This window comes from Psammomys obesus, unplaced genomic scaffold, assembly GCF_907164565.1.
Source record: "Psammomys obesus unplaced genomic scaffold, mPsaObe1.curated_primary_1811, whole genome shotgun sequence".
In the NCBI taxonomy this organism is placed as follows: Eukaryota; Metazoa; Chordata; class Mammalia; order Rodentia; family Muridae; genus Psammomys; species Psammomys obesus.
Window position 1 is genome coordinate 2,599,883 of NW_026596155.1, and position 20,012 is coordinate 2,619,894.

The 20,012-nt window shown below is 47.1% G+C and overlaps 1 protein-coding gene across 7 annotated transcripts in view; it reads left to right on the forward strand.

The window, feature by feature from the left end:
- Wdfy3 (WD repeat and FYVE domain containing 3) overlaps positions 1-20,012 on the forward strand; it is a 215,502-nt gene that overhangs the window by 143,710 nt on the left and 51,780 nt on the right. For 6 of the 7 annotated variants that reach the window (XM_055594634.1, XM_055594637.1, XM_055594635.1 and 3 more), the window contains 12 exons: positions 1,045-1,280; positions 2,569-2,703; positions 4,196-4,375; positions 5,336-5,569; positions 10,393-10,492; positions 11,927-12,087; positions 13,521-13,750; positions 14,809-14,918; positions 16,741-16,923; positions 17,848-18,005; positions 18,853-18,930; positions 19,187-19,414. In XM_055594634.1, the coding sequence (XP_055450609.1) occupies positions 1,045-1,280; positions 2,569-2,703; positions 4,196-4,375; positions 5,336-5,569; positions 10,393-10,492; positions 11,927-12,087; positions 13,521-13,750; positions 14,809-14,918; positions 16,741-16,923; positions 17,848-18,005; positions 18,853-18,930; positions 19,187-19,414 (2,033 nt within the window). The remainder of the gene's footprint in view (positions 1-1,044; positions 1,281-2,568; positions 2,704-4,195; positions 4,376-5,335; positions 5,570-10,392; positions 10,493-11,926; positions 12,088-13,520; positions 13,751-14,808; positions 14,919-16,740; positions 16,924-17,847; positions 18,006-18,852; positions 18,931-19,186; positions 19,415-20,012) is intronic. The other variant, XM_055594636.1, reaches the window with a different exon arrangement.

Genomic DNA, 20,012 nt, shown 5'->3' on the forward strand with positions numbered 1-20,012 from the left:
TGTGTGTGTGTGTGTGTGTGTGTGTGTGTGTGTGTGTGTGTGTGTGTATGGGGTACTAATTGATACACAATTTTTTTCTTCATTAGAGTTTATTTTACACAATTCACTCACACTGAGCAATTGATTAAGACACATATACTTAAAAGCAACATAGATGTAAATTGTTCTTTTATGGGTTAAATAATTATTATTCTTATCCTCAAACACAATTGGAGAAATGTGAATCTCCACTTGAAAATTTTAACAGCTTCAGAGTGAAAATCCGTCATTGGTCTAGTGGCTTCTGTTCACGAAAGATTTCCATTGGGGTCTTGGCTGGTGTTCACTCTGCACTGGGCACTGCACTGGAAATGACATGGCCCAAAGGGCTCTGCCTGGGTTGTATCCTGACAGACCCCTGGAGAGACAGAATTGCTAGGTACGCACACACTCTTAGCCACAGCAGTGGCTCTGTCCTATCTGTCTTCCGGAGAGGACAGTGGGTGACACACCCACACAGCTCGTGGGGACCACAGCCACAGTGGGCATGGATCTGCCTTTCCTGTGCCTGGCCGCCTTCTGGCACAGTACACATTGGGATGTTTGAGGCATGAAGTCGTTTCTGTTCCTTCAGCCTTAAATCTGAATCTGTGGGTAATATACAGTTAACAAGTTTACGATGATTTTTTTGAGGACAGATGAAACCTATCAGTTACATTTCCCAGCTGTGCTGTAGAAAGTATTGCCTTCTGTCTGACTCTGCTCAGTCTCACTGAATTCCTTTGGAAACATGAGCAGGGGTGTGAGAGCTCTCGTAAGGAACAGAGCTCATTTCACTGGGCGAAGCATTTGCAGACTTGTACCTGGTTGACCCAGCTCTCTGTCAAGAACCTGTATGCTAGCAGGGCTAAAGTCATTTAGCATGGGCTAAAGTCAAACCCATGGTAAAGTGACAGTGGACGAAGATGGGTCAGCCGCTGGCAGCTGGCCCGTCTTCCTGTGCGCGTTCAGCCCAGTGTGCGCCTCTCTCTGCTCCTAACTCCTCCGTGACTCCCCTTCTCCTAGGATTCAACGTGGGCAGGAGCGCCGGCGGGAGAAGCACGGTCAGGGAGATTAACCGGGACGCCTGCCACTTTCCCGGCTTCCTGGTTCTCCAGTCTTTCCTCCCTAAGCACACGAATGTCCCTGCCCTCTATTTCCTCCTCATGGCCTTGTTTCTGCAACAGCCAGTGAGCGAGCTGCCCGAGAACCTGCAGGTCAGTGTGCCTGTGGCCAGCAGCCGGTGTAAGCAGGGTTGCCAGGTAGGAACTACCTAGTACCAGGTGTCGCTGTAAAACCTATACGTTCTGTTACTGCTGATGTTCGTTCAGGAATTTACAAACCCTAAAAATTTGCTGGCAGTTTTCCTAAAAAGACAGCCTTTGTCACTGTTTTGCCTTCTTTTCTGTATGGTTGCTCTGTAGGATTTAACCTATGCACAAGGACTTTTAGGTGACATTAACGATGCTCTGAAGGACTGTTTCGAGTAATCCAACTTTATCTAGAGACATGATCTCATTCCAGATAATTTAACCTGAAGGGAGGGTCTGAGGAGATTGCTGAATCTGAGCTGTGTGATATGTGAGCTTTGGGGAGCTGGGTTCAGATCCCCAGAACCCGAGTAAGAAGCAGCCATGACTGCACGTCCTTGTGACCCCAGGCCCATGGAGCTCAGTAACCCTCTCCAGGGTCAGAGAAGAGACTTTGTCTCAAAACATAAAAATGAAGGATAGAGTGATGAAGGAGACCAGGTGTCAACCGTGGCCTCCACACTCATCTGCACAGTACATGTGTACACACATACACACGCTGAAATGACTAGGTACAAGTTTTGATTTGAAACATTTTTAATTACGTATATGTAACATCTACATCTTCAGGAAACCAGCAATGGTTTGTTTGAGCTGTCATTGAAGATTATTAAAATTGTCCATAGATAGTTTATATCCGTGGCTTCATCTTTAGCCTTTACATTCAACTTTGCTTCCATCCTAACGTCAAATGAAATTCAAATCATTATCAATACTTGACCAAACCTTTTCCATGAAATCCCAAGTGGTACCCTTACATTAAACCAAGGTAAAGATTTGTGCTTAGCAGAATTTGGTTTCCCAGGAACTTTGAATCAGACGCCATAGTCCTGTGTTCTGTAAAACTGCCCTCAGTAAATCTCATTTTTTTTTTTTGTGAGTTCTTGCCTGTAAGTAATGTAAGTTTGAGTCATTGTTGGGTTTGGAGCGTGAGCTCATTGTGCTCACTTAAACTTAAGACTGTTGCATTTCTAATTTCGTCTTTTGTCAATGAATGTGGGCCTTGGGGCCATATATTGTCCAGATAAAGGAAGACTGAGATGGAACAGGGTGATGGTGCATGCCATAACCACTGAGTTTTGACATATAGAAGGTTACGGGTGATCTGTCTGTCATTGCTCAGTTACACAAAGAAGAAAGAAAAGTAGTCTGGAAGAAATTTTAGAATGTTAGAATTTCTAAGGATCTCCTCTAGAAAATTGTCTAAATATTGACTGGCCTTTCCCCTTTTGATCTGCAGTTTGATTTGGATTCCATCTGGACCTTCATCTTCGGCGTCCCTGCCTCCAGTGGAACGGTGGTCTCCTCCATCCACAATGTGTGCACAGAATCCGCCTTCCTACTGCTGGCAATGCTGCGCACCATGCTGAATTCAGTGAGTTCCCGAGGCCAGAGAGCTGGCCAGCCACGCTCTGCGCATTCGTGTCGTTTACTGTAGCTGTCTGTTTCCCTGTGGCTCTAGACCCCACCCTGTTTTCTTATTGCTAATGGCTGGTATAAGAACAGACAGTAAGATCACAGTCTAGAGGCTAGGGGTGTGGCTCCGTGTACTGTGTGTGAAGTGTGGGGTTTGATCCTCAGCACTTGAGAGACCAAAAACCACAGCCTGGAAGCCAGGGTCCACTCCTGCTATTCCAGACATGCTAGCTGCTTTGTGCTTCTGTTTCCCAAGTTTAAGCATCCGGTGATAACAGTATTTGCCTCAGCGTTGTGAGGATTTAATGAACTAATATATACACGAAATACTTAGAAGAGCATCCTAAGTACTGACCAGCATTACCAACAGAAGATATATTCTAGTAGATATACATATATGTATAGGCATGGTATCTCGTATATGTGATATCATTACGTACTGAGATTCTACAGTTACTCTCACGCAGATGTTAAAACATTAACTGAACAAACATTATTTCCCTTTTCACTTTTTCTCTTACGGTTTTGAACTCAGAGTGAAGAATTAGAAGTGTGATGACAGAACCTGTCCGTCTGTCTTGCGGGCATGCCGTGAAGGATGACATATGTAGCTTAGAACCGTGGGTTAAGAGAAAACATGAAGTTATATGTGTCTGACTGTTGTAATTTTACTTCAGACTTGTTCCCTCATCTAAGAACAAAACATTGCCATTAAATACATCACCTTAGGCTGCCTTGTGGGTCTCATCTCTGTGCTGGTCTATATTAAGGAGGAAGCCACTGTCAGGGAAAGTATCAGGAAAATATATTTTTGAAATGCTTATATGTGCATATTTTCTTTACCGCTCACCTGTGGTGTTTTGTGTTGGTGCTGGTGTTAGGCCGTGCCATCTCATAAGGCTCGTAGAGAGAAAACGACAGCACATCTTCTGTCTTACTCCCAGTTTTCTGCCTGTATACGCAAGATCAGCGAAGGCAAAAAGCCACTGGGATACAGGACATGCGCATGCTGATGGTAACAGCTGTCTTAGCTGAGCTGTGGGGACCCTGGCAAAGGTTTCTAAGGGTGTGGTTGTTTTTCTGGCCGTTAGATTTCTTTACATTTTTGTACATACACCCTGCTCATGTATGATTAGTCAAGTTTTAGATTATTGATATCTTCAGTGTTAGAAAAAATAAAAAAAGAAAAAAGGTTTTCTTCTCTTTCTCTCTCCCTCCGTCTCCTTCTCTCTCCCCTTCCTTCTCCTCCTCCCCCTCCTCTAATTTGAGACAAGGTCTCTTTGATGGAGTCCAAGCTAACCTTAAATTTTGTAGGTAGTCGAGAATGACCTTAACTCCTGGTCTTCCTTCCTCCCCTTCCCAAGTGCTGAGATTACAGGTGTTTGCCACCAAGCAAGACTCTCAGAAGTATGACTCCCTCTGACAGTTGTTCTCCTCTTGCTCTGTGTTAGCCATGGCAGTCAGAAGAAGAGGGCTCATGGCTCCGAGAGTATCCAGTGACTCTGATGCAGTTCTTCAGATACTTGTATCATAACGTTCCAGATCTGGCCTCCATGTGGATGAGCCCTGACTTCCTGTGTGCCTTAGCAGCCACCGTCTTCCCCTTCAACATCCGCCCGTACTCAGAGATGGTAAGAGGAAGGAGGGACCTTGGGTCAGGCTGCCACCAGACGGCTCTGGTGGAGAGCAGGCCTCTGTGATCCTGACCGACTTTGGTTTGTCACTTTCTGTACCAGGTCTTCGTCACTGCATGCTGTCAGAGCTCCCACACATTCCTTCTGCTTTCCCCCAAGAGAACCATGCACTCTGCTCCCTGCTTTCCTCCTCTGTGCTCCCAGAAGTCCCTGTCAGGTGGCCACTGCTGCTTGCCTTTTCCACACGATGGTGGCTGTGTGCTTAGAAAATGGTCTTCATAGGTAACAGGACCCTGACCAAACCAAACTGCTTTCTTTTTTTATTTCAGAAAGCAGATGTGCATGTATGTACTTTTATATTTGGACTTGTAACATTTCCTTATCCTGATCAACATTTGGGACTTATTTACTGCTCTTTCTCTCTCACTTGATTTAAACCTGTTGGGTGTGTTTTGCTTTGTTTTTTTGGATTTTCCTCACCTGGAAAGAGAGAGAGATGAACCTTTGGGGCTCACCATGATAACAGGTTCTTTTCTGACGTGTGACATCTGGCTGTTCAGTACACAGCCTTCAGACCTGCGGGTGCTCTCATCCTCATGTTCCCACTTCCTTTATCTGAACTGTTTATACTCCCCCGTAAAGCAGATGTGCTGCCAGTGGTCAGCCAGAGTGCTGAGGAGTGAGGCCCAGTGCCAGGTTACTACCTGGAAGGCAGCAAGCGTGCACGTGAGCTGACCAGCTTCATGGGAAGGAAGTCTCCAGGGAAACAGCCCTGCTTCCTTTGCCAGTGCTGCTGCCTCTGCCACGCTGCTGCCACTGTTATCTGTTTCATTGTTTTAGCGCCCCCCCCCCCACATGCACGCCACACACACGCACATACACGCACGCACGTACTCACTCACATGCCCGCACCATAATGTCACAGACTCTGAAGCGAGTCCACCCACTCTCTCTCAGGTGACAGATCTGGATGATGAGGTCGGGTCTCCAGCAGAAGAGTTTAAAGCATTTGCCGCAGACACAGGGATGAACAGGAGCCAGTCGGAGTACTGCAACGTGGGCACCAAGACCTACCTGACCAATCACCCGGCTAAAAAGTTTGTCTTTGACTTCATGCGAGTCTTGATCATTGACAACCTCTCTCTGACCCCTGCCAGCAAGCAGACTCCACTAATTGATCTGCTGTTGGAGGTAAAGACAAGCAAGTGTGCGCATCCTTTGCCTGCACTGATGGTATAATAAGAGCATTAATAACACGTTCTATGCAGAAGACCTTTAGACTTCTAATCCTTCTGGATAATGTATAGGCAGAGCGTGGGAGGGTAGACCGTTTTCAATGTTACATGACCGCTGGACCCTCTCTCCTGTTCCACTTCTTTTCATTCTCTTGAGCATGTTTCTGCTTTAGTCCTTTATCACCCTCTTTCTGTGGCAAGCTTTTCCAGTAAGTGTCAAATACTTATTTCAGTTTGTGTCACGGTTTTTCCCCTGTGCCATTATCCTGTGATGGATCTAGAGAAAAGACAGGATGGGATGATGAGGGCTGTGTTCCCACAGAAGCTTATTTCCGATAAAACAGACGCAGGCTGGGGTCAGCTCGTTCAGCCAGCTCCTCTGGACAGTCCAGACACTGGCCATTTTCCTCATGTGCTAACTTCAGTCAGTCACAGTCGCCATCGTCACCCATTCCTGTTCCCACTGTCCTGGGCAGCCTACAACACACACTGCGTGACCTTTCCCAAAGGCCGCAGGCTTCTGTCCCTCCTTGTGAGTGAGAGGAATCGGTGGCACGGGAGAAAACCAGAGACTCTGCAGCGTGATTGGTTTCAGAGCTAGATGTCAGCTTAAGCCGCCCCTGAAAACTTTCAGATGTTCGTCTCCAGCTGGGCGGGTCGCTCTGTGGTAGACTGTAGGAGCCTGTGGGTTTGATTATAAGCAAGAGTGTCAAATGACCAAAACAACAAAATCTTCCCCTACTTGACATCACTAAAGAAAATAGATCAAGAGAATCTAAATGACCTGCCCCTCGCTGGCTCTTCTGGGCAGTGCATGTAAATGGTGCCAAAGGGTCCTGCTGTGCAAGGTTAAGGTGGGTGTGGACAGCTCTCTCCTGAGAGTCCTGGGACAGGCTCTCAGCTTGACAAAACAGCCTTCTCTGCTCCCCCTAGTGGCTAATGCAGTTAACTTTTTAATTACAACCTCAGAACCATGGAAGGTATTTATGTCACTCCTGTGAAAACATCTCAGCTTGGGCAATTAAAAGTCATTTATGGAATTTAGGAGCATTTTAACCAGGACCACAAGTGTTTAAAATTGGCAGAGAGAATAATATGTCAGCAGTAAGCCACGTGATTAAAAGCTTGCCTGATAGAACTTGTCCCTCTGAGAACCTTGAGTTAGAACCAGAGCCTGGTGATGGAGCTTGGCGGTAGAGATCAGTGACAGAGCACCATGATGAAACTTGGTAATCGATCTCAGTGACAGGACTCCATGATGGAGTCTGGTGACAGAGCTCCGTGATGGAGCCTGGCGATGGACCACAGTAAAAGGGCTCTGGAATGGAGCCTGGTGATAGAGCTGAGTGGCAGACAAACAAAGCAGCTCAAGAAGAGAAATGCTCAGTATCTAGGGCAAAAGTCGGAAGCAGCCCATGAAAACTGAAATCACAAGCAGTGATTCAGTAGGCATGTGCAAGAAGGGATAAGGGGCTGGAGGTTTAGCATAGAGCTAAAGGGATGGATGAGTGTGCCTAGCCAGGGAAAGCACGTCTTAAGCTTCTAAGAGCACCAGCAACTGATTAATTAGTCGTGAGTAGCCTATGGACTCTGGTTTGTTCACCTGTGTTAGTGGGAAGGGCTTCACCTACTGTGTCAGCCTTAGTTGGGGTCCCAGCATGGGTGTGTGGAGTTGTGCCCTTTTCTGGACTAGAGAGCTAAATGTTAGAATTGTGTTCAGTCCCCACTGGTAGGGAAGCCCTCATAGGTGTTAAAGTCTCCCGTGTTCCAGGTGGAACTTCATGTGAATTCTGTCTCCCGTACCAGGTGGCAGAGCTTTTAGTACTCCTTTCTCACTTAGCTCTTAACCACATCCCTGCCAAGTAGGGAGATACAATACCATCGTAACCAGAAAGGTGGAGAGAGAGCTCAGGCACCACATGCATAGCTTATGCACGCATACATGTAAATAAAAAGCAAAACTGAAGCTGTACAGAGGAACTTGCTATGTTAAAGAACTTCACACACGTATGAAAGCCAGGTTAGCTAAGATGTCAGTGTTTTCCGAGCCTTCCTTAGGAACTGGACTCTCCTGGTGATGAAGTCTGGCCCTGGAGGGACTCAGGAGCAGAGCTGTGGATCTGCTGCTTCCCAATGTTAAGGGGGTCCTGAAGCCGACTGCTCTATAATCTGGCCATGTGAGCCACACTCTCTTTAGTCATGCTCGTTTTGTGAGAGGAGAGCTTGGTTATGTCTGCCAAAAGAGCACATGGGTCTATTTTCTTTAGCAGTCTTGAAAACTAAGAGATTCTCATTCACATCGACGAGTTAACGCTGAGGCCCATGTTCATGTAGAATGTTTGAGTGTGGCAGTGAGGACTCCTGCTATAGAAGGTTTGAGTGTGTCAGGGAGGCCCCTCTTCATATAGAAGGTTTGAATGCGACGCTGAGGCCTGCACTCAAAAAATGTGGGATTTTTCAGTAAGAAATACTTGGGTTCAATCTGCTGCTTATTACAGAGGCTTGCTCCCCTGAAGCCAGGGTTCACTCTTTGGAGCATGGTGTCATGTGAGGGTTAAACGTGTACACGTCACACAGTGATTCTGAAGAGTCCTGTGTGTAGGTTCCAGCTCTGACCTGGTCAGGTTCAGCACCCTCCCCGTCACTGTTTACCCATCTATAGAATGACCTAACAGACAAGCCTGCCTCTGACAAGCCTGAGGAAAGTTGAACAAAGTACAGCTAATACCGCACAGTGCCTGGCGCTTGGGGCATGCAGAGGAAGCCAGGTGGCCTGGCTTACAGGTCTAGGGATTCTTCTCGAGTGCCCTGCTTTCGCCACCCAGCTGCTCGTGACGGAGTACATGAACTTGCTGCAGATTAGGTGTGGCACTGGGGAGGAAGCACATGAGAGCAGGACATGGGAAACAAAATTCACCTGAAGGTGGCCATGAACACTTGCTTCTTTGTTCTGCGTGATGTCTTTATTTTAAAATGCCAGGTGTTGGCGGGAGGATCTAGTTAAGGCCACGAGCACTGTTCTGAGAAAAGGGAAGGGCGTCACACGGTCATAGTCTGAGTTGAACAGAAGGTCTCAGAATGACAGCAAACAGGGACATGTGACCATGGCCTGTCTGGTCCTTGAGGCATTATACTGAGAGTCCCACACCTAGAGCAAGCTGCTAGTTTCGTTAACTTTTCCTTGGAATTAGGCAAGTGACCATATTACCGAAAAGCTTGAGCTGTTGAAGTTGACGCAGGAGTAAGACTGCCCAATTCCACGTATGTGACAACGCTGAAGACCACGGTCCTCAGTGTCACAGCAGCCTGAGGCAGCTAGGGAGAGGGACACCCGTGCACAGGCCTACCCAAAGTTCTGGAGTCGGCAGAACAGGAAATGACACGTGGAAGCGTCTTAGCACTCGTCAGTACTTACTTCTATTTGCAGAGCCTGTTTGTAGCTCTGGAAGGGCCTCTGGGAGACCCCGTCACAGGAGCTCAGTGCTCTCACTCTTCAGGGGGATGGTGAAATTTTTGAGTGTTACTGGTCCTCGTTGCCTAGTTCAGATGGTCTTCCTGGGAGTCACAGCAGCCTAACTTTGAAAGAACTTAAGATTTCGTGAATGTAGGCATCACTATGTCCTTAAAATAATCCATTAGCATGTTATTGTGCTGGCTGCAGGGCTTTGGTGTATAAAGTTATGTGATTTAACTAGCAAATTCCACTTTGAAATAGATAACGTCCCCATTTTCGAGACAAGATATGACTGTTGGTTATTATCAACCTGACACAAACCTAGAGTCGTTTTGGAAGAGATACTCTCAAGGAAGTGCTCCTACAGGCTGACATGTGAGAAAGTCTGTGGGTCTTTGTCTTAATGTGCCAAGCTAGCTCATGGTGGGCTGTGCCACCCCCGGACAGGTGGTCCTGGGTTCTATAGGAAAACGAGCTGAGCAAGCCACGAGGAACAGATAAGATGTTCAGAAAAAAGTCTTGGGGCTGTGTTTTCCTCTATGCCTGCAGAGCACCAACAAACAGTACTCGTACCTGCATACACAAAAGTGTGTTGTGACAGTTGGGTCTGTGTCGAAGGCCTGGCATCTCAAAAGGATAACAGAAGGATCCTTGGTACCTTGCCATTTGCCAGGCTATGTAAAGTTAGGTACCTGGCCACTTGTGCCACTTGCGACCAACAGAAACAGCTGTCAGAGTGTGGATCAGCTGTGTCCTAAGCTTTCGCCCAAGATAAGTACTCCACAAAAGTCCATCGGAAATGTCAGCCACTAGGCATTCGCTCCAGCAAACCATGGTGCTTCCATTCACAGATAGGAAAAGGCACAAGCCATAGTTTCCTCCCTCCTAATGTACAGGAAGCTTAGCACTGAATTGTTGGCCTAATTAATTTCTTGTTTGAATACATCGTCCCCATTGGAGACTCTTGGCTGCTATATTTCTTGAGTTTTTACATTTACTTTAACGTCTTTATGGCTTATTTTATGTGCTTTTCCTTGTAAACTGCTGAAATGAGGTACAGTGGTAAAATAGCAAGTATTTCCCGCATATTCTGTTTAGAGTCGGGATACGGAATAGTTTCAGAGCTGTAGGTTTTTCTGTATGCTGCTTTAATTCTGTGGTTTGGAAAACAGGAGCACGGCTACGTGCACACAGTCTCCCTTGTGCCGTTTGCCTTCAGTGTGCTGGGATAGGCTGTTTCCACCTTCCTGCCCATGTAACTGCGCCGGGACCCAGCTTTGTGTAGTCTCTTTCTGATTCTGCTGTGTGTGTGTTTTCACGTACAGGCTTCCCCTGAAAGATCTACAAGAACTCAGCAGAAGGAATTCCAGACGCACATTTTGGACAGCGTGATGGACCATTTGCTTGCAGCTGATGTGTTGTTGGGTAATTCAGTGTTTAATTTTTTTTGAAGTGCTAATATTTCCCACTTTCCTCTCTCTAAGCTCCAAGTTCTCCTGCCTTCTTTCGTTTTAGTCTGGCCTCTTATAGTTAATGTTTTCTTTTAATGTTTGAGATGATACAGTCATGGTTTTGCACACAGCAGTTTGTTGTTGTCACCATATAGTGTTTTGTCACCTGGACATAAGTTTATTCATATTATTTGTTGATAGATGTATGGAAGTTTCCAGCTAGAGACAACTCCAAATAAGAGTGCTGTAAGCATTCTTACTCAGGAACCACAAGCATGTATAGTATGTGTGTGTCTTGGGTAGTGGAATTTTAGCCATGTGCATGCTATTCCTTGGAATGTGTTTCAGCAAGTCAAAAGTGCTGGACTGTAGTCCCTTAGAGCATTTGTATTGGGTTGCAGTACGAATGTAACACTGGAGACATGTACAGTAGAGACATCGCTTGTGTCAATCAACATGAAATCGCTAAGTGAAGAAAAGACATTGCTTCAAAGCCAGGAATGGTGTTGCCTCTCTGTCATTCAGGCATGACTCCGGAAGCCACACCAGGATTGCAGGTTTCAGGACAGCCTGGGCTACCCAGTGAGACCCTCCGCAAAAAGCAAAAAGTTTTAGCAATTTACTTTTCTATACCACTCTTGAGTGATCATATGACTTATAGAACGTCTGTGCTGGTAAAATAATATTCTTTGCAAAGTAACTGGCCAGAAGTAATCTCCGGTATTGCCCTACTACGTAACTGAATTTTCAAAACTGGACATCAGGTCACATTTTTGTACGTATAAGAATGTGTATATCCACTGAGCTCCTCAGTAGTGAGCTGAGCTGTGGGGGCTGCAGGCAGTGCGGTGGGATGAGGAGGGATGGTCGAGCCAGTGTGTTCACTGAGGCCCCTGGGGCCGCTGGAGTCACCTGGTTAGGAGAGGCTGCCCTGCTGGTCACGGCTCTCCGTGTCGCGTGGCTGAATCTCCTCCGTGTCACCCGCTTTCCTAACCTTAAGCCCATGGCTCTGTTGCCGTGGGGTGAGAGGCACAGAATTTCGTTTAGGGGCCTGTTTCCCACGCATTGTCCACACAATCCATCTTTAATTGGACTCTATATCGGGTGGAGATGGGCTGTTGCTGACGGTTGTCGCTGAAGAACTGTTTGCTTCCCACAGGCTGACTTTCCGAGTCAGAGTCTTTGCGGGGACTTTGAGCCCACAAAGCTTTCAGCCTGGTAAAAACATTCTCTCTAGTGTTTATCCTGATTTCTGGCCGTGCACATCATTTTCTTAAAATAGTCCCTAAGAGCGTGTGGTTGTGTTTCGTAAGGTCTGTGGGCACACTCACCTCACCTTAGCCTGTGTGGTTGAGGTCTTGTGACAGTGGATTTCAACTTTCTTCTGTTTCCTCCTGCTGGGGTTTAGGGGAAGATGCATCTCTGCCTATTACCAGTGGAGGAAGCTATCAGGTGTTGGTGAACAACGTGTTTTACTTCACACAACGTGTGGTGGACAAGCTTTGGCAAGGCATGTTCAACAAAGAATCTAAACTTCTTATAGATTTTATAATTCAACTCATTGCACAGGTAATCAATCATCACTATTAACTGCGGCATTCATGTTTTCTCCTGATAAACCTTTCCTTGTGGTGTCAAGTTATTGGAAGATAATGACTATTAACATTTGATGTACCCAAACTTTGTAAAAAAGTGAATTAAAAATGCAAACTTTGACTCCTCCTTACGGGTGCCAGTGCTGGTGCCAGTGCTGGTGCCCTCCTTACAAAGGTGCCCGGCGTTCTCCTGCTGACCCTTCCCCCCCAGGCACACTTAAACACCTCAGTTACTACCTCCAGAGAAGCTTTCATACTGTGTCACTGTACGAAGACTGCGGGGCACAAGCATCCACACTGAGGAAGTGCCCTCAGCTGAGCAGCATAATTTACTGTCGCCCATCCTTTGAGGATCCATGTTCCCCAAGCATGTTTGACCAAGGAGCATGTGGCACACGCGACTGATCCGACTTTATAATGTAGAAAAGTGGGAAACACTTTCCTGTTCGTTATGGCGTCCATTTTTTTTTTGTTTTCATGGGTTTTGTCTGTTCGTGTGTTCATGTGTGCGTGCATGCACATGTGTATGTGCACTGTGTGTTTCTTGTGTTTTGTTTTGTTTTGTTCTGGTATGTTTTTGTTGTTTATTTGTTTGCCCATTTGTTTCCAAAAGAGGAAGGGAGGGAGGAAAGAAGGAAGGAAGGAAGGAAGGAAGGAAGGAAGGAAGGAAGGAAGGAAGGAAGGAAGGAAGAAAAGAGCAGGTAGGAAGAAAGGAGGGAAGGTAGGAAGGAAGGAGGGGAAGGACGTGTATTTTAGTGGGTGGGGAGAATATGGGAGTAGTTGGGAAGAAAACTGAGATCAGAATCTGTAGGATGAAGAAAAATATTTAGTTAAAAAAGGAAATTTCCTTTTAAAATTACATGAATGAGGTATGGTGATTCCGAACAAATTTGAAGATATAAAAAGTAAATGAGGAGTAAAGAATTCTCATCTCTACGTCAGACTGCACCACTTGCTCTGTGCTGTGCTGTGTTGGTATCTGACAGGGTGTTCCATCCCCTCTGAAGCCGTGCATTTTTCGTTAAGCCGAACAGAACAGCTCTTAGGTGAGGGATGGAGTCGAGCGCCAGGACAGTCTTGCTAATGTTCGGGTCAGCTCTGCAGTTGGCACAGTGATAGCTCATCTTAAGGAGGGTGGTGTGGCTTCTTCCCAGGGGACCACAGCAACACAGCGTGGACTCTCTTCACGGGGGGCTGTTTGCAAAGGACGCTTCATTTTTAGGTTGCATTTGTGTCTCCTGGGTTCTGAATCCATAAAAGCAAGAGCCCGGTGTTTTTCAGCTCAGCATTCCGAGGACTTAGCATGACACCTGTTGCCTAATGGCTGATCCGAGTGTGCTTGTGAATGACAGCAGGGTTTGTGTTTTTGTCCTCTTCCTAAAAACGTATCTTTCTTTTTTTTTCCAGTCAAAGAGAAGATCGCAGGGATTGTCGCTGGATGCCGTTTATCACTGCCTCAATAGGACCATCCTGTACCAGTTCTCACGGGCACACAAAACTGTCCCTCAGCAAGTAGCTCTCCTTGACTCTCTCAGGGTTCTTACTGTAAACCGGAACTTAATCTTGGGACCTGGGAACCATGACCAAGAATTCATTAGCTGTCTTGCTCACTGCCTGATTAATCTACATGTTGGAAGGTAAGTCGCTCAGGTCCACTGGTCCTTTTGTCTTTGATAGCATCCCATGTACACTGCTGTCTTTTGTGGCAAGGGTAACCCTTTTGGCTTTTCATTAGTTTGGTTTACTGCTTTATGAAAAGGATACAGGGCAAGTGTTGCATTTTAGCAGAAATAATGAGGATTTTCTTTTCTCTTACTTTTACATCTTTAAATTTGTTCAGAATCATCATATGTCATTCGTCAAATTATAAAAAGAAATTTGCTTTTTCATTGAAAAAAACTGTTTTTATACAATAATTCTGATGATGGTTTCCTCTTTGAACTCCTCCCAGATTCTCCCCACTGATTCAACTACCTACCCTTTCTCTTATTCTCTCTTTAGAAAACAAACAGGCCAACATAAAACCAAACCAGAATTAAAAGAAAGCAGAGTGAAATACAAACATAGGCACACATGTGCACAAACAAAGCCCATAAAAAAATTCACAAAACCAGAAATCATCATGTACCAGCAAAAGACCAGCAAGATTCAAATAAAGAAACAAATGATTTCCACAGCAAGTGAGACAAAGCGCCTACAGAAATCCCATTGGGTTCCTTTTGTGTTGGCCTTCCACTGTTGTGGCGGGAATAGATGAGGCACACGTAGTTATCTTCAGGGCTGCTCTTTAGGGCAGCCATAGATGCCTCAGTGCTTCTGAAAGAAAGAAGGGGAGAGCCGAAGATTGGAGGGGACACAGGAATACGAGCAGTGTTCTTAGGGAAGTGACCTTTCTGTGACCTTAAGATAATATGTTGGCACTGATCTAACAGCGCCTTTAGTGTTAACACAACAGTCCTGATCCCTAGAAACTGCTTTATATGCGGCTAAGCACACCTGTGAGATCACCCCTTAAAAATGGCATCTCTGTGGTAAATCGGGAGTCCTATTTTTGCATCTGCTAAGTGTCTGTCTGCCAGTGATGGAATGCCATGACAGGGCCAGTGCTTACATGTGTCTGCAGAGTGATTCACCGTAATTATAGCTTCCAGCTCTAGCATCCCTCAGACAGTGGGATCTACTTTGACTGTTTCAGCAACGTGGAAGGCTTCGGGCTGGAAGCAGAAGCGCGCATGACCACGTGGCACATCATGATTCCCTCAGACATTGAGCCAGACGGCGGCTACAGCCAGGACATCAGCGAAGGTAAGCTTCCCTCCCTGGCTGTGCGTGTGCTCTTGTGCATTTCCGGTTCTTAGAACAACATTGGCTTCAAAAACTACACACACAACCAACCTGTACACGTACCAGCCTGCACACAAACTGTCTTCCAGTGCCAAGATGGGCAAAACGCTAAGCCCCATGGTGCTAACCTCGAGCCTTCTTATGAACCGTGGTGGCACTGGGCTGCAGATACTACGTGCCACTGTCGGGAAGGACTGCCAGATGCTTGTGCCAGCACACCCGTTAGAGACCGGTGTCTACTGAGAGGTCGTCAGTGGTACCATCTGATCCTTTTGCTCACCTTTTGAGACAGGGTTTCACTACATACCTAGGCTGACCTTGAACTCATTCTATATCCCAACCTAGCCTTGAGATGGCAGCGGTGCTCCTACCGCAGGCTCCCGAATCTTACTCTCTTTCTTAGAATCTCATCTTCCCCTGTTCGGTAAACAAGATGTATGGAAGCCTTCCTGTAGATTGGTTTCTTACTTCATGTGTTCCCAGGTCCAAGCTGAGATCTGTACGTAGTGTGTATCTCCCAGCAATACTATGGGGTAGTCCTTCCTGGAACAGTCCAGGACTCATTCTCCCTTTGATTCGTTTCTCGAGATGTCTTGGTCCCCAAACTGAGGTTCACTCCGCTCCAGCAGTGGAGTGAACTTTGAAGCTTTGTTCCTGAGGTGAGCCTAGCTTTGTCAGTCTCAGCTCCTCGGGACACTGGGGATTGTGGAGCCGCCTGCTTTGTTCAGTCAGTCTCCAGGGCCGGTGGCTGGCAGTCTATCACAGGCCTTCTGGGGACTCTGAGGCTTGCTAAGGATGGATGGGCAAGCCGCTGTTGGTCGGGGTATAAATTAAAGCAGCCACATGGGAATGAGTGTGGAGGTTCCTCAAAAGACTAAGAAAAGAAGCCAGCTGTGGTGGTACACACCTTTAATACCAGCACACAGGAGGCAGAAGCAGGCGGGTGTCTACAAGTTCAAGGCCAGCATTCAGGGCAGCAGAGTGAAGCCCTATCTCAAAAAAGGCTGTATACTCAAAGGACTAGGTCAGCCTAACATAGAGATGTGTTCATATCCATGTTTATGTCTGTGCCATTCAGCTACTCACGGTAGCCAGGAAATAGAACCAGCCTAGAAAAGAAAATGTACACATAGACACAATGAAATCCTGCCATTTGCACAAACAAACAAACAAACAAACAAAAAAGTTGGTACTAAAAATCACTGTTAAGTGAAATAAGCCAGACCCAGAGAGACACTACCTGTTTATTATCAAATGTGGACTCTAGCTTTAAATGTGTCTAAGAGAGATAGACCAGCGGAGAGATAGCCGGGTCACCATGAGAGAACAGAGAGAGATCTTAAAGTGAGGCGAGAGAAGAGTGGGTGGGTGCCTGTGACAAGAAAGTGAAAAATGCTTTTCAGGGCCTGAGAATAGAGCCCATTGACAGAGCATTTGCATAGCTCCTCTGGGATCCTGGATTCAGTTGGGAATAAATGATAGTCTGAGATAGCAATTCCTATCCGGAAGTAGATAAACACTTACAATTTTCTAATTTCTAAATGAAGAATATAGCATTTACTCATGAGTGTATGGGGTTTTTTTTCTTTACTATTTTCCACATAAGCAAAACTTGACTTTGACTTATCTAAATTAAGTCCCTCTTTTCATTGCACTGAATATAATCTAATTGTAAAATTTTGTTTTACAATTAAATATAATAGTTCAAGTTCCTAGACGGACAGCATGAGACAGCGCTGCCTTTGCGGTCCCTCTGGATTCCCTTCTGTCTTTCATTCTCAAGGGCGGCAGCTTCTCATTAAAGCTGTCAACAGAGTGTGGACGGAGCTGATCCACAGTAAGAAGCAAGTCCTGGAGGAGCTGTTCAAAGTCAGCCTGCCAGTGAACGACAGGGGCCACGTGGACATAGCCATGGCACGGCCGCTCATCGAAGAGGCCGGGCTGAAATGCTGGCAGAATCATTTGGGTAAGAAAACCCCAGACATACCTCGGCTTCTGCCCCTGGCTGCTCTGTAGACTGCTCCACCTTGGACATAAGGCTCTGCACTGGCCGCCTGTGACTTTAGAGAATGACACATTGCTGCCGAGGCCGCTGTCTCCGCGTTTATCCTTCAGCGCTGAGATTTTAGAAGCCTTAAAACCCAGTTTTGTTATTAAAACCACCCTGGTAGCTGCTTTTATCATGTTAGGTATAGTCATGCGTTCGCTTTGCTGTGGTGATATTACAGTGCCGGATGATGATATACTTCCATGGAGCCTCGGTGCTTCCATGCACACGTCTGTGTGTTCAGAGCTTTCTTCAAATCTAAGACATTGTGTGATCCAACACATTCTCAACAAATGTTTTGAGATGACAGACTGTGAATGGTTAGCATAGAGACATATTCCAACTTCAATAAATTTTCATATTAGGAGAGGAAAGGGACATCGCAACCAAGCAAAAGTCCGGCTGGCACACTAATTCTCAAGCACGAACCCTTAAACAGGAGCAGCAGTAAGTCTGCCGTGCCTGAAGGAAATGTGTCTCTGGAGTGAGTGACTTCTGGTAATCCTCCTGTGGGCGATTGAGCCCCAGAGCTGCTCCAGGCACAGGGAAGGCGCAGGGAGCCCTGGGCTCTACACTGCGATGTGTTTTCTATACCTACAAGCCCGCAGAGGTTCACTTCCATGGGCACAATGACAGAAGGAAAACAGCAACTGGTAAAACAGCAGCGACAGGCGGGTAACTTGTGGCACTGCAGCCATATTTGCAGACTGTCGCTGACCCCTGAGAGCTGCAGCCACAGGAAGGGAATCATGGGCAGTAGGCGAGGGTCATGATCTGTAACCGTAGTGGGAAGCTAGGCAAAGGCTCGTTAATAGTCACAGTTGCCTCATGTTAAACTTACAGCCCACGAAAAGAAATGCATAAGCCGAGGAGAAGCCTTGGTGCCTACCACACAGTCCAAGCTGTCCCGGGTCAGCAGCGGCTTCGGCCTTTCCAAGCTAACGGGATCAAGAAGGAATCGAAAGGAAAGCGGCCTTCACAAGCACAGTCCTTCCACCCAGGTACACGGCTGAGCTTCGCGGCTCCTGCCTTTAGGACTTGCAGCTCCCAGGTCCGTGGCTTCATGCAATGCTGCTAACACACACAAGAAGAAAGTCCTGGCATGGGAGGGGGATGAGCCCCAGAGGTCCTTCATTTTGTAAAATGCCCGTGGTCCCAGGCACGCACATCCATTTCATAACTGGACCGATAGACCATTAATGTTTTTGCGGTTTCCCTGGCTTTGACAATACTCTTATTGATGATTACAGAAATTGCAAGGCGATAACAGAGTAATTGTAAATACCTGTGATCAATTGTCTTAAATCCTACCCACCTCCTTTGTTAGCCTTTCGTCCTCACACTTCAGGACCCTTCAGCCAGGGGCTGTGTGAAAGGGGTGTGAAAGAGCCCTGTGTGCCCGGAATGTGTTGGCCCCCACGGCGCTTCTAAGGAGGGACCTCTGAGGTGGGGTCCAGCGTGCGGGAAGAGGCTTAGGGAGTGCCCTGAGAGTCCATGTCTGTGGAAAAGTGCAGGGAAGTGTCATCCTGTAGTGTACTTCACCCTGCTGGGCTGAAGAGCATAGTGGCCTACACAGGGCCTACGAGGCCCCAGTCCGGCCACACACTGGCTCTGTGGCCCTGCTGCCCCCTCTGCAGCCGAGGCCTTTCCTGAGGCCAGCACGCCACAGGCCAGAGCTAGGAATGATGCTGGGGCAGGGCTCTGCAGATCCCTGGCCGCCCTAGAGGCCCAGTCTTAGGCAGCTCATCCTTTAGCATCTCTGCTTTTGTCTTCCGTAGTAGCACATTTGGAGAAATTGAGAGAAAGAATTGAGAAAGCTCTAAGGCTCTTTTTCTCGTGGTTTGTCAGGAGATCTCCCAGTGGATGTTCACACACATTGCCGTTGTGCGGGACCTCGTGGACACGCAGTACAAGGAGTACCAGGAGGTGAGCATTGCCGCCGTGGCCGCGGTGTGTCGTGCGTCCTCATGAGCAGGGTCTGCTGTCTGTCTTAAACTTCACATCGCGGGGCACAGCAGACCCCACTTCTCATGAACCCGTTGGCTTTCTTTCCTTAAGCTGTAAATAATGATGTGTAATATTCACTGAAATGCCCAGAGTTGAAGTTGTCTCCCCGTGACATCCTCAAGTTATTCGTGTTATTTTATCTGCTGGAAACCCACCCTGGCCTTTGTCCCTCCAGCGTCAGCAGAACGCTCTCAAGTACGTGACTGAGGAATGGTGCCAGATCGAGGGTGAGCTGCTGCGGGAGCGAGGCCTGTGGGGCCCCCCCATCGGCTCGCACCTAGACAAGTGGATGCTGGAGATGACGGAGGGGCCCTGCAGGATGAGGAAGAAGATGGTGCGCAACGACACGTTCTACAACCACTATCCTTACGTGCCGGAAACCGAGCAGGAAGCCAACGTGGCGGTGAGTGCTCCTCAGCCCGGGGGTGCCCTCTCCAGGCCTCCTTCACTCACTTTCCTCAGCGGCCACTTCCCGGTTCCGGGGAAACCGGCACTGGAGGGCTGTGTCCTGTAACTAGTGACGTCACCGTGAGGGGGTAGGACATACTCTGGGCCCCACTGCTCGGGTCCGATGCCTCATGCTCCCACATTGCATGTTACAGGACTCTTCGGGTTTCCACACTTACTTGTTTAAAATTGGAAAATGGGTTCCATCGCTCAGGCCCTTAGGAGGATTTTGTCAGTTAGTATTTTGAGTCTTTTTTTTTTTTTTAATATGACCCTTTCTTTTTTTTTTAATTTTTTATTTAACTTTTATTAATTACACTTTATTCATTTTGTATCCCCCCATAAGCCCCTCCCTCCTCCCCTCCCCATCCTACCCACCCTCCCCTTTCTGCATGCATGCCCCTCCCCAAGTCCACTGATAGGGGAGGTCCTCCTCTCCTTCTTTCTTTCTTTTTTTTTTATTATTTTTTTCTTTTTAGTTACATTTTGTTAACTCTGTGTCCCAGCTGTATCCCGCTCCCTCATTCCCTCCCCAACCCCACACTCCCTCCCTG